The 15,629-nt window shown below is 42.4% G+C and overlaps 1 protein-coding gene across 6 annotated transcripts in view; it reads left to right on the forward strand.

Moving 5' to 3' along the window:
• The window catches only part of TRPV1 (transient receptor potential cation channel subfamily V member 1), a 62,849-nt gene that overhangs the window by 860 nt on the left and 46,360 nt on the right, over window positions 1–15,629 (forward strand). For 3 of the 6 annotated variants that reach the window (XM_037810627.1, XM_037810625.1, XM_037810628.1), the window contains exons 2-4: window positions 6,302–6,443; window positions 14,221–14,404; window positions 14,974–15,126. In XM_037810627.1, coding sequence (XP_037666555.1) covers window positions 6,302–6,443; window positions 14,221–14,404; window positions 14,974–15,126 — 479 coding nt within the window. Of the gene's footprint in view, window positions 1–127; window positions 223–6,301; window positions 6,444–14,220; window positions 14,405–14,973; window positions 15,127–15,629 lie in introns of all 6 variants that reach the window. The other 3 variants (XM_037810626.1, XM_037810630.1, XM_037810629.1) reach the window with 3 other exon arrangements.

A 15,629-nucleotide genomic window follows, 5' to 3' on the forward strand; every position in this document is an offset into this window, starting at 1 on the left:
TCTCTGCGCCTCACATCTGTCACGTGCACTCAAGTTCAGGATTCAATTTGTTCCCCAGGACAGAGTCTGGGTTTTCCTCCAGGCAGATGCTGAATCAGGTCTAACCAGCTCCTCTCTCATTCCACAGGGATGGAACGTGAACTGAGAAACTCAGATACGTGGTCAGCAAAAGTCCCCCAGCCCCTGAGGCTGAGACACCTTGGAGGAAAGATGTCAGAGCAGGTAGAAAGACATCCAGAGATAAGTCGATTAACATGTTTTAAAAACTCAGATTAATACTCTACAATTGGTGTCTTGTAAAAGTCCCAGGTAGAAATGGACAATTTCACAACATGCTCTGTAGGTAGATGTGGGCTCAGAAAAGGTGTCAGTTGTCAAAGCTGTATTCCTTTAATTCCCTGAAAAAATAGCTCTATGTTCGGTTTATTGACAGTAGAAATTATTATCAAGGGACTTTCTGTGCCATGACATCTTGTTCTCCAAATTGAAATAAGTGACCTCTAAAGGCCCCATACAGCCATAATTAATGACTTTCTGAGCCAAGCCTCACTCCCAAGAATTTTGTTTTTCATAAGCTCTTTTTAAACATTTATAATTTTTTTTATTAGAGAAATTAAGTGTACAGAAAAATGCAGAGAATACAGAGGTCCCATATACCTCCCTCCCCACCCTGACACAGGCAGTTTTCCCTATTATTAACACTTTGCATTAATGTGGTACTTTGTTACAATTGATGAAAGAATATTATTATAATTGTACCAGTAACTGTAGTCTATAATCTACATTAGGGTTCACTGTTTGTGTTGTTTTTCATAAGCTCTTGCCATAAATCTGGACTTAGTCCTTTAGGGTTCAGAATCTGTTTTACTCAGAAGCATTTTAGAAGATAAAGATTTTCAGGAGCACTTTGCATTTTCATAGAGGTTTTAAAGATTGGTCTGGTTGGGGCATCAGGGTGTCTTAGAATGATTATCTTACTTCACGGACTATGAAATGGAGACAAAGTCCATCTGAGCCTGAGTCACTCTGAGCCTGGGGGTGATCAGCAGAGCTGGGTTACAGGAGATTGAGTTTATGTGTACCCTTTTCTCTTGAAATAGGGCAATTTCTAGAAAACTCTGCTTTTTCCTACATCCTACAGTGTTCAGCAGGCTGTTTTGTGCTTACAGTCATACCCTGTCGGCCACACTTGCTTAATGAGGGGCTCTGAGGATGCCGACAATAGCCCCCCTCGCATCCTTCACATGTGAATTATGAGATAAACAGCATTACTGTAATTTCCTCTATAGTAGGGTCTCTCAGTCTTTGAAACTATTGACATTTTGGGCTGGGTAATTCTTCGTTCTAGGGGAGCAGTCCTGTGCGTTGTGGGATGTTTAGCAGCATCCCTGGCCTCTACTCACCAGATGTCAGTAGTAGCAGCCTTACCTACCCCCCTTCTTGTGGCATCCAAAAATGTCTCCACATTGCCAAATGTCCCCTAGGGGACAAAATCACCCCAAATGAGAACCACTGATCTACAGCAATAATTGATTCCTCTATTGTTAACCTCATGTGCATGCTTTTCACTCACCAGACTTACTGTGTACACTAAAGCCAAATGTGACAGCTACATGGAAAGTTATTTTCAAATTTAAACTACAAGGATTTTGAGGGAAATTCTGTGACTCTTCTGAGTTATTTATTTTTTCTCTCTGGGCCTTAGGTTTCTCATCTGTAAAATGGTGTGTGGGGGTGGGGTGGGGGAGTGGATTTGAATGAGTTCCTAAGAATGTGTTTCCAATCTAAAGTTCCAGGATTTGATTTTGATATAGACCAACTGGTATTCTCAACCAAGGAATGGGGGCAACATCTTCCCTGCTACTCCCTGATCACATTCACCCTAAAACTCACCTGACCACTGTACATTTCCTCCTCTTCTTCACTCCCATCCAGTAGGTCTCTTCCACCACTACCTCCACCCACACAGTTCACCCATCTGGGCCCATTTGAAACAGTAGCTCCGTTGTACTGGCAAGATAACCATTTCATGGTCATGTGAGGACTCCCCAAACCAGCACTTTCCAATTGAAATGGGAGCCACAGACATGAGCCACATGCCTAATTTTCAATTTGTTAGTAGCCATATTAAAAAAAGTATAAAGAAACAGGTGAAATTAATTTTATTTAACCCAATGAATCCAACCTATTGTCATTCCAACATGTAATAATCAATATAAAAATTATGAGCAAGATATTGAACACTTTTTTTCATCCTGGGTTTGAAATTCATTGGGTGTTTTATGTTTACAACACATCTCAATTCAGACTAGCTGCATATGTCTAATGAATGCCATATTAGACAGTCAGGTCTCTTCCTTGCTGATTTCTTTCCTCCCCGTTGCCGCCTTTTTTCTCCTTGGGGGATCGTGTGCAGCTGTGTACCTCCTCTTTCAGTCTTTCATGGCCGAGTCAGTTCTGCCCTAGTCTCTCCTCCACCTAAAGATGTCCTTGTTAAGACCTGGGCCACCTTCTCTGCTTTGAGCTCCTTCACCTCTCCTTCCCCCAGACTCCCCTTCCTCACCTTTCTCCTTCTCCTTTGTTCATGTTTGTTATGAGCCAAGGGCTGCCCCTGACCAAGGCCACAGGCTGACCGGGGTCAAATGAGGGTGGGGTGGGCTGCACTCTGGAGGGAAGTGAAAAGCCTGAGGGCTGAGTCTTCAGATGCTTTTCTGGGACCATAAGCATTTTTAGTTCCCAAAAGAACAGACCGTTAATTGAGAGCTGAACCACGTCATTCTTCCCCATCCTTTCTTCTGAATTTCCATGGCTTTTTCTAGTTAAGTGTAAATTTATTTTGGGCCTTGAGGTGATTTTTGGTGCCGGAAAGAGTTTACTTTGGTTGAAATCAAATAAATATTCAATTTGTTAAATTGAGAATGCTAGTTCTTAAGCATTTAAATTTAGCTTATAGACTTTATTCCGTTTATAAACCTAACATTTTAACCATTATTTTTGAATGTCTTTGATTATTATTTAATCTCATTTTATGAAAATAGTTAATTATCTTAGATGTTTTAACATGCAGTTGTATACTTAATATATTTTCTTTTTTAAGTACTGTAGTAAGTAGGTACTGACTTAAACCTTTCCAGAATATGTGTTATTCTTATAAATCTAAGAAATACAAATATGTAATCCTTAAATGCTCGTAATGTTTCAAATCCTTTTGTAAATTTAGTGAGATTTGAATTTATAATCACAAATCTAGATCAGTTACTCAATTTCACATTTTAAATTGGAGTTACAAAGGCAACCTAGGCCAAATTCTCTTAAACATGTACATTTACTTGAAGTATCAAATAAAAAATATCAAATTAAGGTTCCTTTTGACATATATTAATAACATGAGTTTGTCTAATTTAAACATGCATATATTTAATTCTCTGTCTTCCCACTTTAAAATATATTTACTCACCAAGAAAACAGTTATGTCATCTGGATTGCTTTCCCAAGGGAATATTTTGTGGCAGCTTTCTTAGCTTACTGAGGTTTCTAACTCATTAGAGGCATCTACTGGAATAGGATGGGATCCTGGAGAGCTATTTATAGTCAGTCGATGAGCAACTTCATAATTTAAAGAAAGAGATGGTCATGGAACACACGTTTCTTAGGTTTGAGTCACAGTATTGCCTAATTTTGAAGTTATATTAGGGTCTGTAATACATACTCATTTAGATTTACTGCTTGATTGGATTTGGTGTTTCTTTAGCTCTAGAATATCTAAATGCATTTTCCCGTCTGATCTGAAGACCTTTGAACTTGACCGAATCCTGCATTCTTTTCATATTCTGCCTCTGAGGACCACTTGACTCTCATATACAATAATATATTAGATTAAATTGTGGTTACCTCTCATGACTTTGTCTTTCAAGGTTAGTCTGTCTAGAGTAGTTTTTAAGGAGGGAGACAGCCAGAAGAAAAGACCAGTCTCCACCTAGGAGTCCTTGGGTGCCCTCAGGAAAAGATGGTGCTGACTTTCTTGAATCTCCTCCCCACCTCTGTAAAGTCCACACTGTCAGTCTCTCTCTGTCTAATTTATGCCATTGCTTAGTTAATTTCCTGTAAACATGGCTCTGATGATTCTACTCTCTTGTTCAGCAAGCCCCAGGTCTCCATGTTTGCTTCAGGAGCACTTTTCTTCACCCTGGAGCTTCGGGCCTGTGATTGCACTCTTTTCAGCCTCATCTCCTATCACCCCACTGGTGCTGTGCCCCATATGTTCCCTACTTCTTCCTTACCTGCCTTTCCTGCCTTCCCTAGGTGGTTTTAAAATCTTTCGTAATTGATTTTATTGGTTCAATATGTGGACATTATGAACAATTTGCTCACAATTATTAGTGTAGTTTATATACTGAAAATCTAAAAAGCCATGTACTTGTCATTCTTTTCTAAAGTTATTCCAGTAACTTTCCAGCTTAAAATTTGGAGGAAATTTTCCTTAAGGGGACATTGAGAGGACATCTTCAAATGTTGATAAGCTGGTACAGCATAAGTTCCACTAATTCACAATTTGTTATCATGCACTCTACATACTCATTGTTTTCCAGTCATTCACAGCACATAACAAAGGTGTTAGAAAAACTGGACTGCCACAACTAAAGATGCTACAGAGTGCACACAGTTCTGACAGAGGGAGCCAGGATTAGGGAGTGGTTTTCTTTATAAAAAACAACATGGGAATGGAAGTAATTTAAAATATTTGAGACATATTAAATGCATGACTGCATTGCCATTTATGCATTGTATTTAGGACATAAAAACTATTTTTGCCCCTCTACCTGGGGAATGTTGACACCCAAGACAGTCAGAGTCTCCCGTAATTCAGTGTCTCGCTGTTTTCTGGTTGTGTTAAAAAAACAACAAACCAGCAAATAATTTTACTTCTTTAAAAAAAAAAAAAGCATTTCTACTTAAAAAATGGGATGAGGTGAGAGTCCCTCCTTAAAAATGTGTCTGCAGCTACTAAAAAACTTCCGTTTACAAAATGTTGATAAAAATATTCCTCTGGATTGCACAAGAAGGGAGATACAGGGACCACCAATAAGACATGGTATATGATAGTAATCAGACTTGGCTGCTTTCTCTCCTGCTTCATCAGAGGCTGGACTCTCCTCATTTTTAGTTTCTCCATTTTCTGGAGGTAAATATTCTTTAGTTTCTTCTTAGCCACTTTGCCTCGTTTTCCCTTCCCTCCCCTTTTGTTTGAACTTTTTGTCTGAAGGTTTATCTTTTCCTGCTGCCTTTTGTAGCTTTGTTTCTACTTTAAAGAGCAGTTTTAGCTAGCAACCTTGCGGAGCTCGTCTTGGGCTCCTCCTTCACCACTGCTTCTGCTGAACTGACCTCCTTCTTGGGCATTTTGGTGGCGGGGAAGGTATCTGCAAGCTGTGATATACTGAAAACCCTTTCAAAGCTGAGCTTCCTGGCTGCTGCCACTCCTCCTGCCAGAGCTACTGGGAACCCCCTCCACACCCCAGGCAGTTTTTTTTGGGCTCCTCCTCCACCACTGCTTCTGCTGAACTGACCTCCTTCTTGGGCATTTTGGTGGTGGGGAGGGTATCTGCAAGCTGTGATATACTGAAAACCCTTTCAAAACTGAGCTTCCTGGCTGCTGCCACTCCTCCTGCCAGAGCTGCTGGGAACCCCCTCCACACCCCAGGCAGTTTTTTGTCTCAAGGTCAAGGGCTTGGCCCTCAAATCACTCAGAAAATATTTTGCTAGATGGATGAACTAAAGCCCAAGCAGACGAAAGCACTTTAGTCCACGGGGCCTTGCTTGGCCACATTTCTTGGGCCAGGTTCCTCCCCGCAGTGTTCCATCCTTAGCTCACCCCATCACTCTATGTGCCCTATGTAAGACCATTGCCTGATCTCTCCTTGCAGCATGGTCTTTCTTGTGCCTTTATACCCTTCCTGCTGGACTGTAAGTTCCTTATAGGCAGGGGCAGTGCTTTACTCAGCTCCAACTCACTTATTGTGGAGGGCAGAGCCTGGGCTATCTGCTTAACCTAACCTGCAGCAGTGCCTCCTCTGTGAAGGGGGGCAGTGGGGACTTGCCCACCACATTCCTACTCCAGGCCTGCTGGAGGTGGCAGAGAACCCTTGGCCCACATCCCATCCCAGAGACCCATCAGCAAGCCCCAGCAGTGACCTCTGTGGGATTAGCTGGGCAGCCGCCATCAGGGGGGATCCCTTGAGGCCTCTGCCCTCTTCCCCTGGCCTGTTTGCTTGCCTCTGCCCAATGTGTCCTCTTCTGTTTCCAGGGGCGGGAGCAGGATGTGAGTAGAATCACCCAAGCCCTAAACGAGTGCCTTGCTGCCCTTCCCCGGCAGCAGCTCCGGAGAGTTGGCAGCATCGGAGTGTCAGGACAGATGCATGGAGTTGTGTTTTGGAAAAAAGGTAAAGGTAAGTTGGGCTCAGGAGATGATCTCATGCTGCTAACATCACTTCTTGAACCAGAAAAGTGCTCTGAGGACTCTTGGCGAAGGGTCAGGTTATCCTCCAGTGGGAACGGTGTCTTGCGCTTGGAATGGAATGGCATAAGCTGCCTCTTATATTTTGTGTGTACCCCCTGTGTTATACAAAAATGTAATGAATAGGTGAACTCCGTAACTCACAGCTTATCAGTGCATTATCCATGAATGGGGGAGAGGTAAGAGGGTACATTTCCTATGCTTCTTCTATAGGATTCAGTGCAGTGGACTTTCTACAGCTTTCTCTTTATTTGGGTCACTGTCCTAGAGTATTAGCTCCAGTAACCAAGAACTTGGCTGTAGCTCTAGGAGATGCCAAGACACAAAGCGTACCTTTTTTTTTTTTTTTTTTTTTTTTGAATTTGGGCCTAGTTTCTGTTGTTTAGCATCATCAGAGATTTGTGATTCTTTATTCCAGGGCAGGTCCTTTCTTCAGGCTCAGTTGCTAAGCATTCTTTGGTCTGTCTTCTTCTATCCCAAGGCCCATCACAGCACAAGAGGTGGGGGAAAAACTAAGCCAGTATAACAGCAAGGAGCACTTCACATGCCAGGTGATGGGCTAAGGATGCTACCTGCCTGATGTCATTGAGCTTTCCCAGCAACTTTATGACATTATTTACATTACTGTCCCCATTGTGCAAATGAGAAGTTGAGGTTCGGAGAGGTAAAATAATATGCTCAAGGTCATATGAGAGCGAGTGGCGACTCCAGTTTTTCAACCCAGGTCTTACTTCTGACACTGAGCTTTAAAGGTCTCTGGGAAGACCAGAGCTACAGAAGCCACAACAGCTCAGTGAAAGAAGCTCATGACAGAGCTGTCCAAAGAAGGATTAGGCTCCCACAGGAGGGAGTGAGCTGCCCATTAGGGCAGGCATTAAAAATTTTTTAATTATAAAAAATTTTATGTAGATGCGTAAGTAGAAGACTATTATGAACCAAAATATACCCATTGCCAAACTTCAATAGTATAAACAGTTTGCTGTGGGTATTTTAAGCAGAGAATGGATGGCTACTTTGGGGAGATGCAGTTCATGGGATTGGATTCATCCCTTTCTGCCTGGAGAGTCCCCTGGCCACGTGAGTGGAGTCTTGCCTCTCATGACCTTGACTGGCGTCTAGTGATGCATCCTTTGATGGGTCCTGAGGATGGGACTGGGGTAATTGTAGAAGCTGGCGCAGTCTCCCTCCCCCTCATCTGCCTGCTGTGCAGCCACTGGGATCACAGGGACTGTTTGTCTCCAAGCAGTGGCAGGAGCAGAAGGCCAACCAGGGTATTAATAGTTGACCTCTCCGAGTCTAGGTTGTAAAAGTCGTCTTAAACTCCTTAATTTTGCATTAACGAGGATAAATGCCCTTTTAATACTAAAACCTTTCCCAAAGAGGACAGCATAGATCTAATGTTTGTGGTCTGGTTATATGCCCTCCTTTCTCCTCATCTCCTGGTCTTTGTACCAGCCACACTAACCATTGCCCACATCGTTGGAGGGAGCTGCTTAATATTTCATTGAACTGAGCCACATGCCTTCTTGTTTTGTTTTCTGTTTCTGGGAAGGAGGAAAACCACTGCTTGATGATGATGATACCTGCTTAGTGGAGTTGAGTGAAATCATAATCGGGATCAAGTCCTGCTGCTTTTAGTGGCAGCCTTAATTCAGTTTGGTTTCAGTATCTACAATATATAAGGCTCTGTTCTGGGCCCCATGGGAGATACAGAAAGGAGTGGGAAGACTCCTCTACCTGCCGGGGCACATGGACTAATGGGCAATGTGGGCAACAGTAACTCCAGCAGAGAGCTGAGTGCTTCAATGAGGGTAGGAGGTGAGCAAGTTGGAAGAGAGGACAGGGAGCAATCAATGTCTTCTGAGAAGCTGTGGTTATGCCTGTTTCCTAACTGCATTTTCAGGCTCAGTAATAGCAGGAGGGAAATAGGAATCATAAAACAAAGCTAAAAGGCAAGCAGCAGACTGGAAGAAAATATTTGCACCATGTATAGCAGACAAAAGATTCATATGAGTGCATAAGAAGAACCAGTAACAAAAAGGACAAATGGCCCTGTGGAAAAATGGACAAAGGGTACCCACAGGCAGTTCTTAGAAGAGGAAATACAGATGGCGAATAAGGTTCTGAAAAGATGCTCAGTGTCATTAGTAATTAGGGAAATGTTGGCAAGGGGCTGGAAAATTGTTTCTCTTAATGATGCTGCTAGTAGTGTAAATTGGTTCAGCTGTTTGGGAGGGCAGTTTGGCAGGACCTATTAAAAATAATGAAGCTGCTGTGACTCAGCATTGTACTTCTTAGAATCTGTTCAAAAGAACTTGAATGTGGGCACAAAGAGGCGTAATTTAGGTTGTTCATTGCCTCCCTATTTATGACAGTGGAAAGTGGGACATTTATTTGTTTATGTGTGTGTGTTCTTTTTCTTTTTTCTTTCTTTATTATTTATGTATTTTTTTGGGGAAAAAAAAGGGATATTCTAACCGTAGGGAGATGGTTAAGTAAAGGCCAGTGTGTGCATGCTGTAGAACTCTAGCCAGTAGTTATGAAGAATGAGGCAGATCCTTGTGTACTGACACAGAAGGACCTCTGGGATGTACTCTTGATGGTAAAACAAAACAAAACAAAGACAAAAACAAAAAACCCTGTGGAACAATCAGTACAATATAGTACTATTTATTTAAAATTATAGCCCCTCGAAAAACAAAACAAAATAGACATATGTATGCAAATGTATGACCTCTGGCTGTTTACCCAAGGAGTGTTAACAGTGATAGAAAGGGCTGGCCTTGGGTGGGATCCTGGTCAAGCAGGCCCTTTGCTTCATCTGTAATATTTGAACCCTTATATTGAGAATGAGTTTTAAAAATTAAAAAATACACCAATTCTTTGTATATTGCACCACCCCCCAAGGGAAAAAAAAAGAAAAAAGAACATATCTGTCAGCCCAGATTCTTGGGGAGACTGCCTGAATTTGAATCCTGGGACAATTTTTTAACTTCTCTGTGTTTAATTTTTCTTTTCTGTAAAATGGGGATAATTATCACATCTACCTTATCACATTATTATGTAGATTAAGCGAGTTAATATTTTTTCTTTTATCTTTATTTTAATTTTTATACACAATACCCCTTCCCCCCCCACCCCGGGAGTTAATATTTTTAAAGTGCTTTGAATAGTACCTGGTACATGGTAAACACTATGTATTTGTTTTATAATAAAAATGAAATAAAAATGAAAATGTTTTTTAAAAAAAGAAAATAAATTGGATCAAGAGAGTTTTGAAAGCAAATCAAGCAGTTTAAAAAACAAAACAAAACTGTAGAAATCTATCTTTAGGGCTGGGATGAGAATTCAAGTTTTAGTTTAGGTGTAAATGTAGCTGTGGGACTACTCCAAGGAAGCCATCTCTCTAGCCAGGAGGAAACCCCCAGGCCCAGGTGAAATAGTGATTCCAAACAAATGCTTCAGGTGCTTGGACCCCAGAGCCTTCAGGTGTAACACGCCTCCCTGCTCCTGCTGGGTACCAACCAGGACACTAATCGGAGATTGGTTGATGAAATCGCTCAGGGCCTCCACCTGGAACACATGTCCCCAGGCATCCTTATGGCTCACTCCTTTACTTCATTTAAGTCCCTCCTCACGTGTCATCTCAGAGAGGATGTCCCTGATCACCCTCCAGCACTCTTTGTCCACTTCCATGAAAAAAAGATACCAAATGTATGACACCACAGTTATGTGTGATCATGGGCTGATTAGTCATTAGTCCATCGAGATGTCTTATTTAAGGGGACCGTATGGGCGATTTGTACATGTCTTCATAGTACCTAAAAGTACCTGATATTTTATATTTGCTTGTTTATATTCTATCTCCCTTCCTAGAATATAAGCTTCATAAAGGCAGGGGCATTTTCTTGTTCACTGCTGCATCGTCAGTGTCTAGAACCATTGCCTGATCCATGTTGGATACTCAATAAATATATCATGCATTCATGCATGAATGAATGGATATTTCATCACCTGGAACTAAGGGCGAGAGGGATTAGGTCTTTTTCTTTGGTTCTCAATGAGAAAATTTATAGGAAAATGTAATGACCTTGGCTCCCAAATCTCGTTTCTGAGATCAAGACACAGCCTTGAAACAGCTTTGTGTGGTGCTATGCCCTGCTTTGCTTTGTGGCATGTATCACTCTGCAGTGGAGACCGGATTCTCATCTTCATCCTTTACATCTGGCTCAATTGCTGACAACTTTTCTGTACTGCCCCTTAATGTCAGTGTTCTTTTCCCATTCTGCTGCGGTGTTTGTATTTATATTGCATGAAATTTCTTTGAAGACAAGAGAGAACAAAAGGTTTGTAAGGAGATGGATTCTTTTTCTCAGAGGCTGCTGGGAAAGTATTGGGACCATGGACAAAGTTTGGAAGGTAAAGGTTCATAATCATCATCATCACTAACAAGGAGCACTCACCATATGCCAGGTAGTGTTCTAACTTCTTTACATGTATTTATTAATTTGATCCTCACAACAACCCTGAGATAAATATTCTATGATTTGCACTTTACAGATTAGGAAACTGAGGCACAGAAAGGTTAGGTCAAGATCTGACCCTCTTTTTGCTGCCACCGTTACCCTTGCTGCTAGCCCAAGAGTAAAGTCAACACACAGGCAGGCAGAGCCACCAGGATCCAGGGAAACAGCTATAAGTCCACCCTGCCTCTGGATTTCCAGATACAGTTGTCTCCAAGATGCTGAAATGACTGCTGGCTCTTTCCCCCAGATGAGTTTCAGAGAACTCGTAAGAGGAAAACACCAAGGGAAGGGGAGAATGCTGTGAGAAACCCTGGGGTGATGGGGCTGTTTTGAGCTGGCGTTTATAGATGGATGGTTCGGGTCTGAGGCAAGAGGCAACCAGTCTTGTGTGTGGGAGGATAAACCAGGAAGGGAACTGCTGAAAACATGCTGAAATTCTGTCCTTGTTTCTCCCTTACGATGGCCTCGGACAAGCAGTGCCTGTCCCCCACGCAGGCAGTAACTCATAGCTCTGGTCCAGGTGTCTTCAGGAGAAACACCAAGGCAGCCAAGAAAAGCAGGTGTTCCTCCACCCCATAGGACAGGTGACCTGCAATTGAAGGATCCTCATAACATTGTTTCTTCCTGGGGGGTAGAGGGGAAACCCTCATCTGAGGAGATGTTTTGTGGATCTACCCCAGGACTCATTCCTCTCCCCTTCCTCACCCATCCTGTCTCCCCAGCTCACTGTGGCTTGGCGCATTTACAGTGCCCCATAGAGTAGCCAGAACCCCCAGGGGAAAATGAGCTCACAGGCCAGAATAACAGGAAATCTGAAGAGCACAAGGATTTTGCAAGAGAAAGATTATGCTGGGCTTTTTGATGGAGATTCTATCAGAAGCAGAACTATTAGAGTGAACAGATTAAGAATTTCAAATTACCTTAATACACATACTAAAAGATATTATCAAGGAAACAGCAAATAGAAAACATAAAAAAGAACCAAGCTGAAATATTATGTATGAAAAATATAATAGTTGAAATAAAGAACACAATGGAACTAATAGCAGAATGGATAGAACTTTAGAACAAATTAGAGAATGAAAGATCAAATTGAGGAAAGCTCTCAGAAAGAAGGAGGAAAGAACAAAGTAGAAAATATAAAGGAAAAGCTAAAAGATATGGAAGCTACAAATAGAAGTGCCAACATCTGAATAACAGTAGACCCAGACAGGGAAAATTAAAAGTGCAGAGGAGGAAAATATTTGAAGATGTAATGGAGAAAAATTTCCCATAACTGACAAATAAGATGGAACACCCCAGACAGAAAAGGCCCATACAATACCAAAGAAGAGAGATAAGGAAAAACCCACAGCTAAACTTACAGTGAAATTTTAAGGATTTCAAAGACAAAGAGAACATTCTAAAAGCTCACAGAGCAAAGGCTCACACCTCATATAAAGGCATACAAAGTTGATTGACATTAGGGTAACGTACTTTGTTAGAAGGCAATGGAATTCTATTTTAGTTATCTATTGCTGCCTACCAAACTACCTCCAATCTTAGTGGGTTAAAACAACAGCCATTTTATTATATCTCATGATCTCGAGGGTCAGGGATTGGGCAGGGATCAGCTAGGTGATTCTTCTATTCTACATGGAGTTGATAGAGGTTGCTCGGTATATTTATCTGGTGATTGGTTTGGAGGATCCAGGACAGTTTCATTCAGGGCCTGGTGTCTTAGTGAGGAAGGCTGGGTACAGTTGGCCAGAGCACCTCTATGTGGCCTCTCCACATAATCTCGGTAGCACAGGGGCCTCGGGGAAGTTGGACTTCTTACATGGTGGCTGGTTTTCCCAGAGTGAGTGTTCCAAGAAGCTTGGACAGGAACTGCAAGACTTCTGGTGATCTAGCCTTGGGGGTCCTAGGACGTCACTTCTGTCATGTTCTATTGATCAGTCAAGTCACTAAGGCCAGCAGAGATTCAGGGAAAGAGGATTTAGACTCCACCTCTCAATGGGAGAAGTAGCATAGAATTTGTGGCCATTTTGAATCTACCACAAATAGTGCTTTTGAGTGTTGAAGAAAAGGAAGTTAGAACCTAGAATGTTACAGCGGATCAGACTTTCATATGAGAACATGATAAAAGTAGGCTGAGGCATATAGGCCTCAGAAGTTTTGCCAAAGAAAGACCTAAACTGGAAACACTTTTGGATGAAGTATTTAAATAACACAGAAAAATCCAGAAGATGTTACAAAAAATATATAAAGATGGACAAATATGTTAGTAAGGATTTTTTTTAACCCTTAATTTTTTTTTATTGTGGTTTCCGTTTTGACCACTTTCAAGAGTACAATTCAGTGGTATTAGTTACATTCAAAATATTGTGCCACCATCACCACCATCCATCACCGAAATTTTTCCATCAGTCCAAATAGTAACTCTGTGCATGTGAACACCCTCCTCTCCCATCCTAATAACTTGTTACCTACTTTCTGTCTCTGTGAATTTGCATATTCTAGTTATTTTGTAAAAGTAAGATTACACAGTACTTGTCCTTTTGTACCTGGCTTATTTCACTCAACATGTTGTCTTCAGGGTTCATCCATGTTGCCTCACATATCATGGAATAATTTCCACTGTATGGATATACCACATTTAGTTTATCCATTCATGTGCTGATGACCACTTGGGTTGCTTCCACCTTTTGGCTATTGTGAATAATGCTGCTATGAACATTGGTGTACATTTAGTAAAGTTTTGATGTCTACAATTCAGTTAGCTAAGACCAAAGAAAAAGGGGCAGTATATTCATAATCATCCAGAATTGAGTCTAGATAATATCATCATGTTGAGGGTTGGAAGGATGGACACAAGGGAATTTGAGAATATGTTACACTTATTTTATTGGAGGAAGGGGGTGAGATATAATAACAACTTAAAGAAAATGAATAAAAAGAATCATAGAAGAAGTGGGACAAATGAAGACGTAAGTGGCTTGCCCAGGCTCATACAGCTGCTGGGTAGTACAGCCAGGTACTAAACCCTGGCACTCTGATACTGGAATCCACATGTGTGAGCAGAGTTTTTCATAGGGTGATAAGTGTGTATATTATAATCTCATTAGCCGAATTGAATCCAGGACATGCTGGTGCCTGACCAGTTGCTGCATTCTCTGTTTTTGATGATCTTTTTTGTTCCAGGCTGTGAATGGACAGAGGGAGGGGCTGCCCCTGTGTTCGAGCCCAGAGCTGTGAGCCAGCTGGTCACCTGGCAGGATGGTCGGTGCAGCAGCAGGTTCCTGGCTTCTCTTCCCCTGCCGGAGTCCCATTTCAGTGTGGCCACAGGGTTTGGCTGTGCAACTATTTTCTGGCTTTTGAAAAATAGGTATGGGCAACTGTGATTTGAGTTCTGGATTTCCACTTGTGAGTGGGCAGGAGGCTGCAACTCCATCCTGTCAGCCTCATTCTTCCTGCTGGATTGTGCTTTGGAGAGTGTGGTCTGGCACAGGTGTGGTCCCAAGGCCTAGTCATGGTTTAGAAGGGCTTCATTTCTTAATGGGCTTTCTGTTGGTTATGCCATTCTAACCCTGAGGTGAAAAGAAGAGGCCAGAGGAGGCAAGTGGTTTTCCAAGGGTCACATGGTGAGTGCCTGGTGGGTCAGAGCTATAGGGTTGCTGAGAAGGGCCCCTGTCCTGCCTTCCCAGGCATGGCATGTTCTCCCACATTGTGTCCCCCCAACCCCCACCCCACCCCAGGGCTGACTCCTGCCAGCATTGCTTGGAGTAGCTGGGAGGCCTTCACCTGGGGAAGTCCAGCTGTACTCTAGCCACTGGCCACAGCATATGGGTCTGGCTGCTTATGCCATTTCTTGTCTGTACTGCCCACAGCTAGGTGCAACAAATGCTTTTGAGACAATATCAGACTCCAATGCATTGTTTTTGGTATGAAAAACAGCCCAGAGTTCCTGAAGTCCTACGATGCAGCTGGCACCATCCATGACTATGTGGTGGCCATGTTGTGTGGCTTGCAAAGACCCCTGATGTCAGACCAGAATGCTGTTAGTTGGGGATATTTCAACACACAGAGCCAACGCTGGAACTTGGACATGTGGGTATAACCTCAGCAGGCTGGCTTCAGTCTGAAGTGCAGCTCTGGAGTGCAACCTTCAGTGAGGTTTTCGTGTCTGGGAAGGGCAGGCTTCAGATTCCAAAGGTCACTTGGCGTGGGCCTGGCTGTCATGAAGCTGTGTGGTGTGTGGTCTCATGCTCTGCCCACTGCACTGTGCTTTTCTATTCCTCATCCACACTCGTCCCACCTGGGATGGGCACCCCAGTTCTCTGTGACTGGGGCTCAGCCTGTGAATTTCAAGGAACTTTTCACTTTTCAAACATATTTAAAAATAAGATTAAGAAATGGAAGTAGCAAGCATGAGGGATGCCTTCTAAGTTCCTTTTAAACAATCGTTTGCCTTTTCAGGTACAGAAGTCCAGTGCCCCTATAAGGTCACTTCCTTCAGGGCTCAGATTCTGAGCTCTGAAATAAAAGCACCTGGTAGTTCAGGTAAAGGACTTTCTAGCATGTTTTATAAATTGACAGCCCCATACTCACTA

The sequence above is a fragment of the Choloepus didactylus genome, chromosome 18, assembly GCF_015220235.1.
Source record: "Choloepus didactylus isolate mChoDid1 chromosome 18, mChoDid1.pri, whole genome shotgun sequence".
NCBI lineage: Eukaryota > Metazoa > Chordata > Mammalia > Pilosa > Megalonychidae > Choloepus > Choloepus didactylus.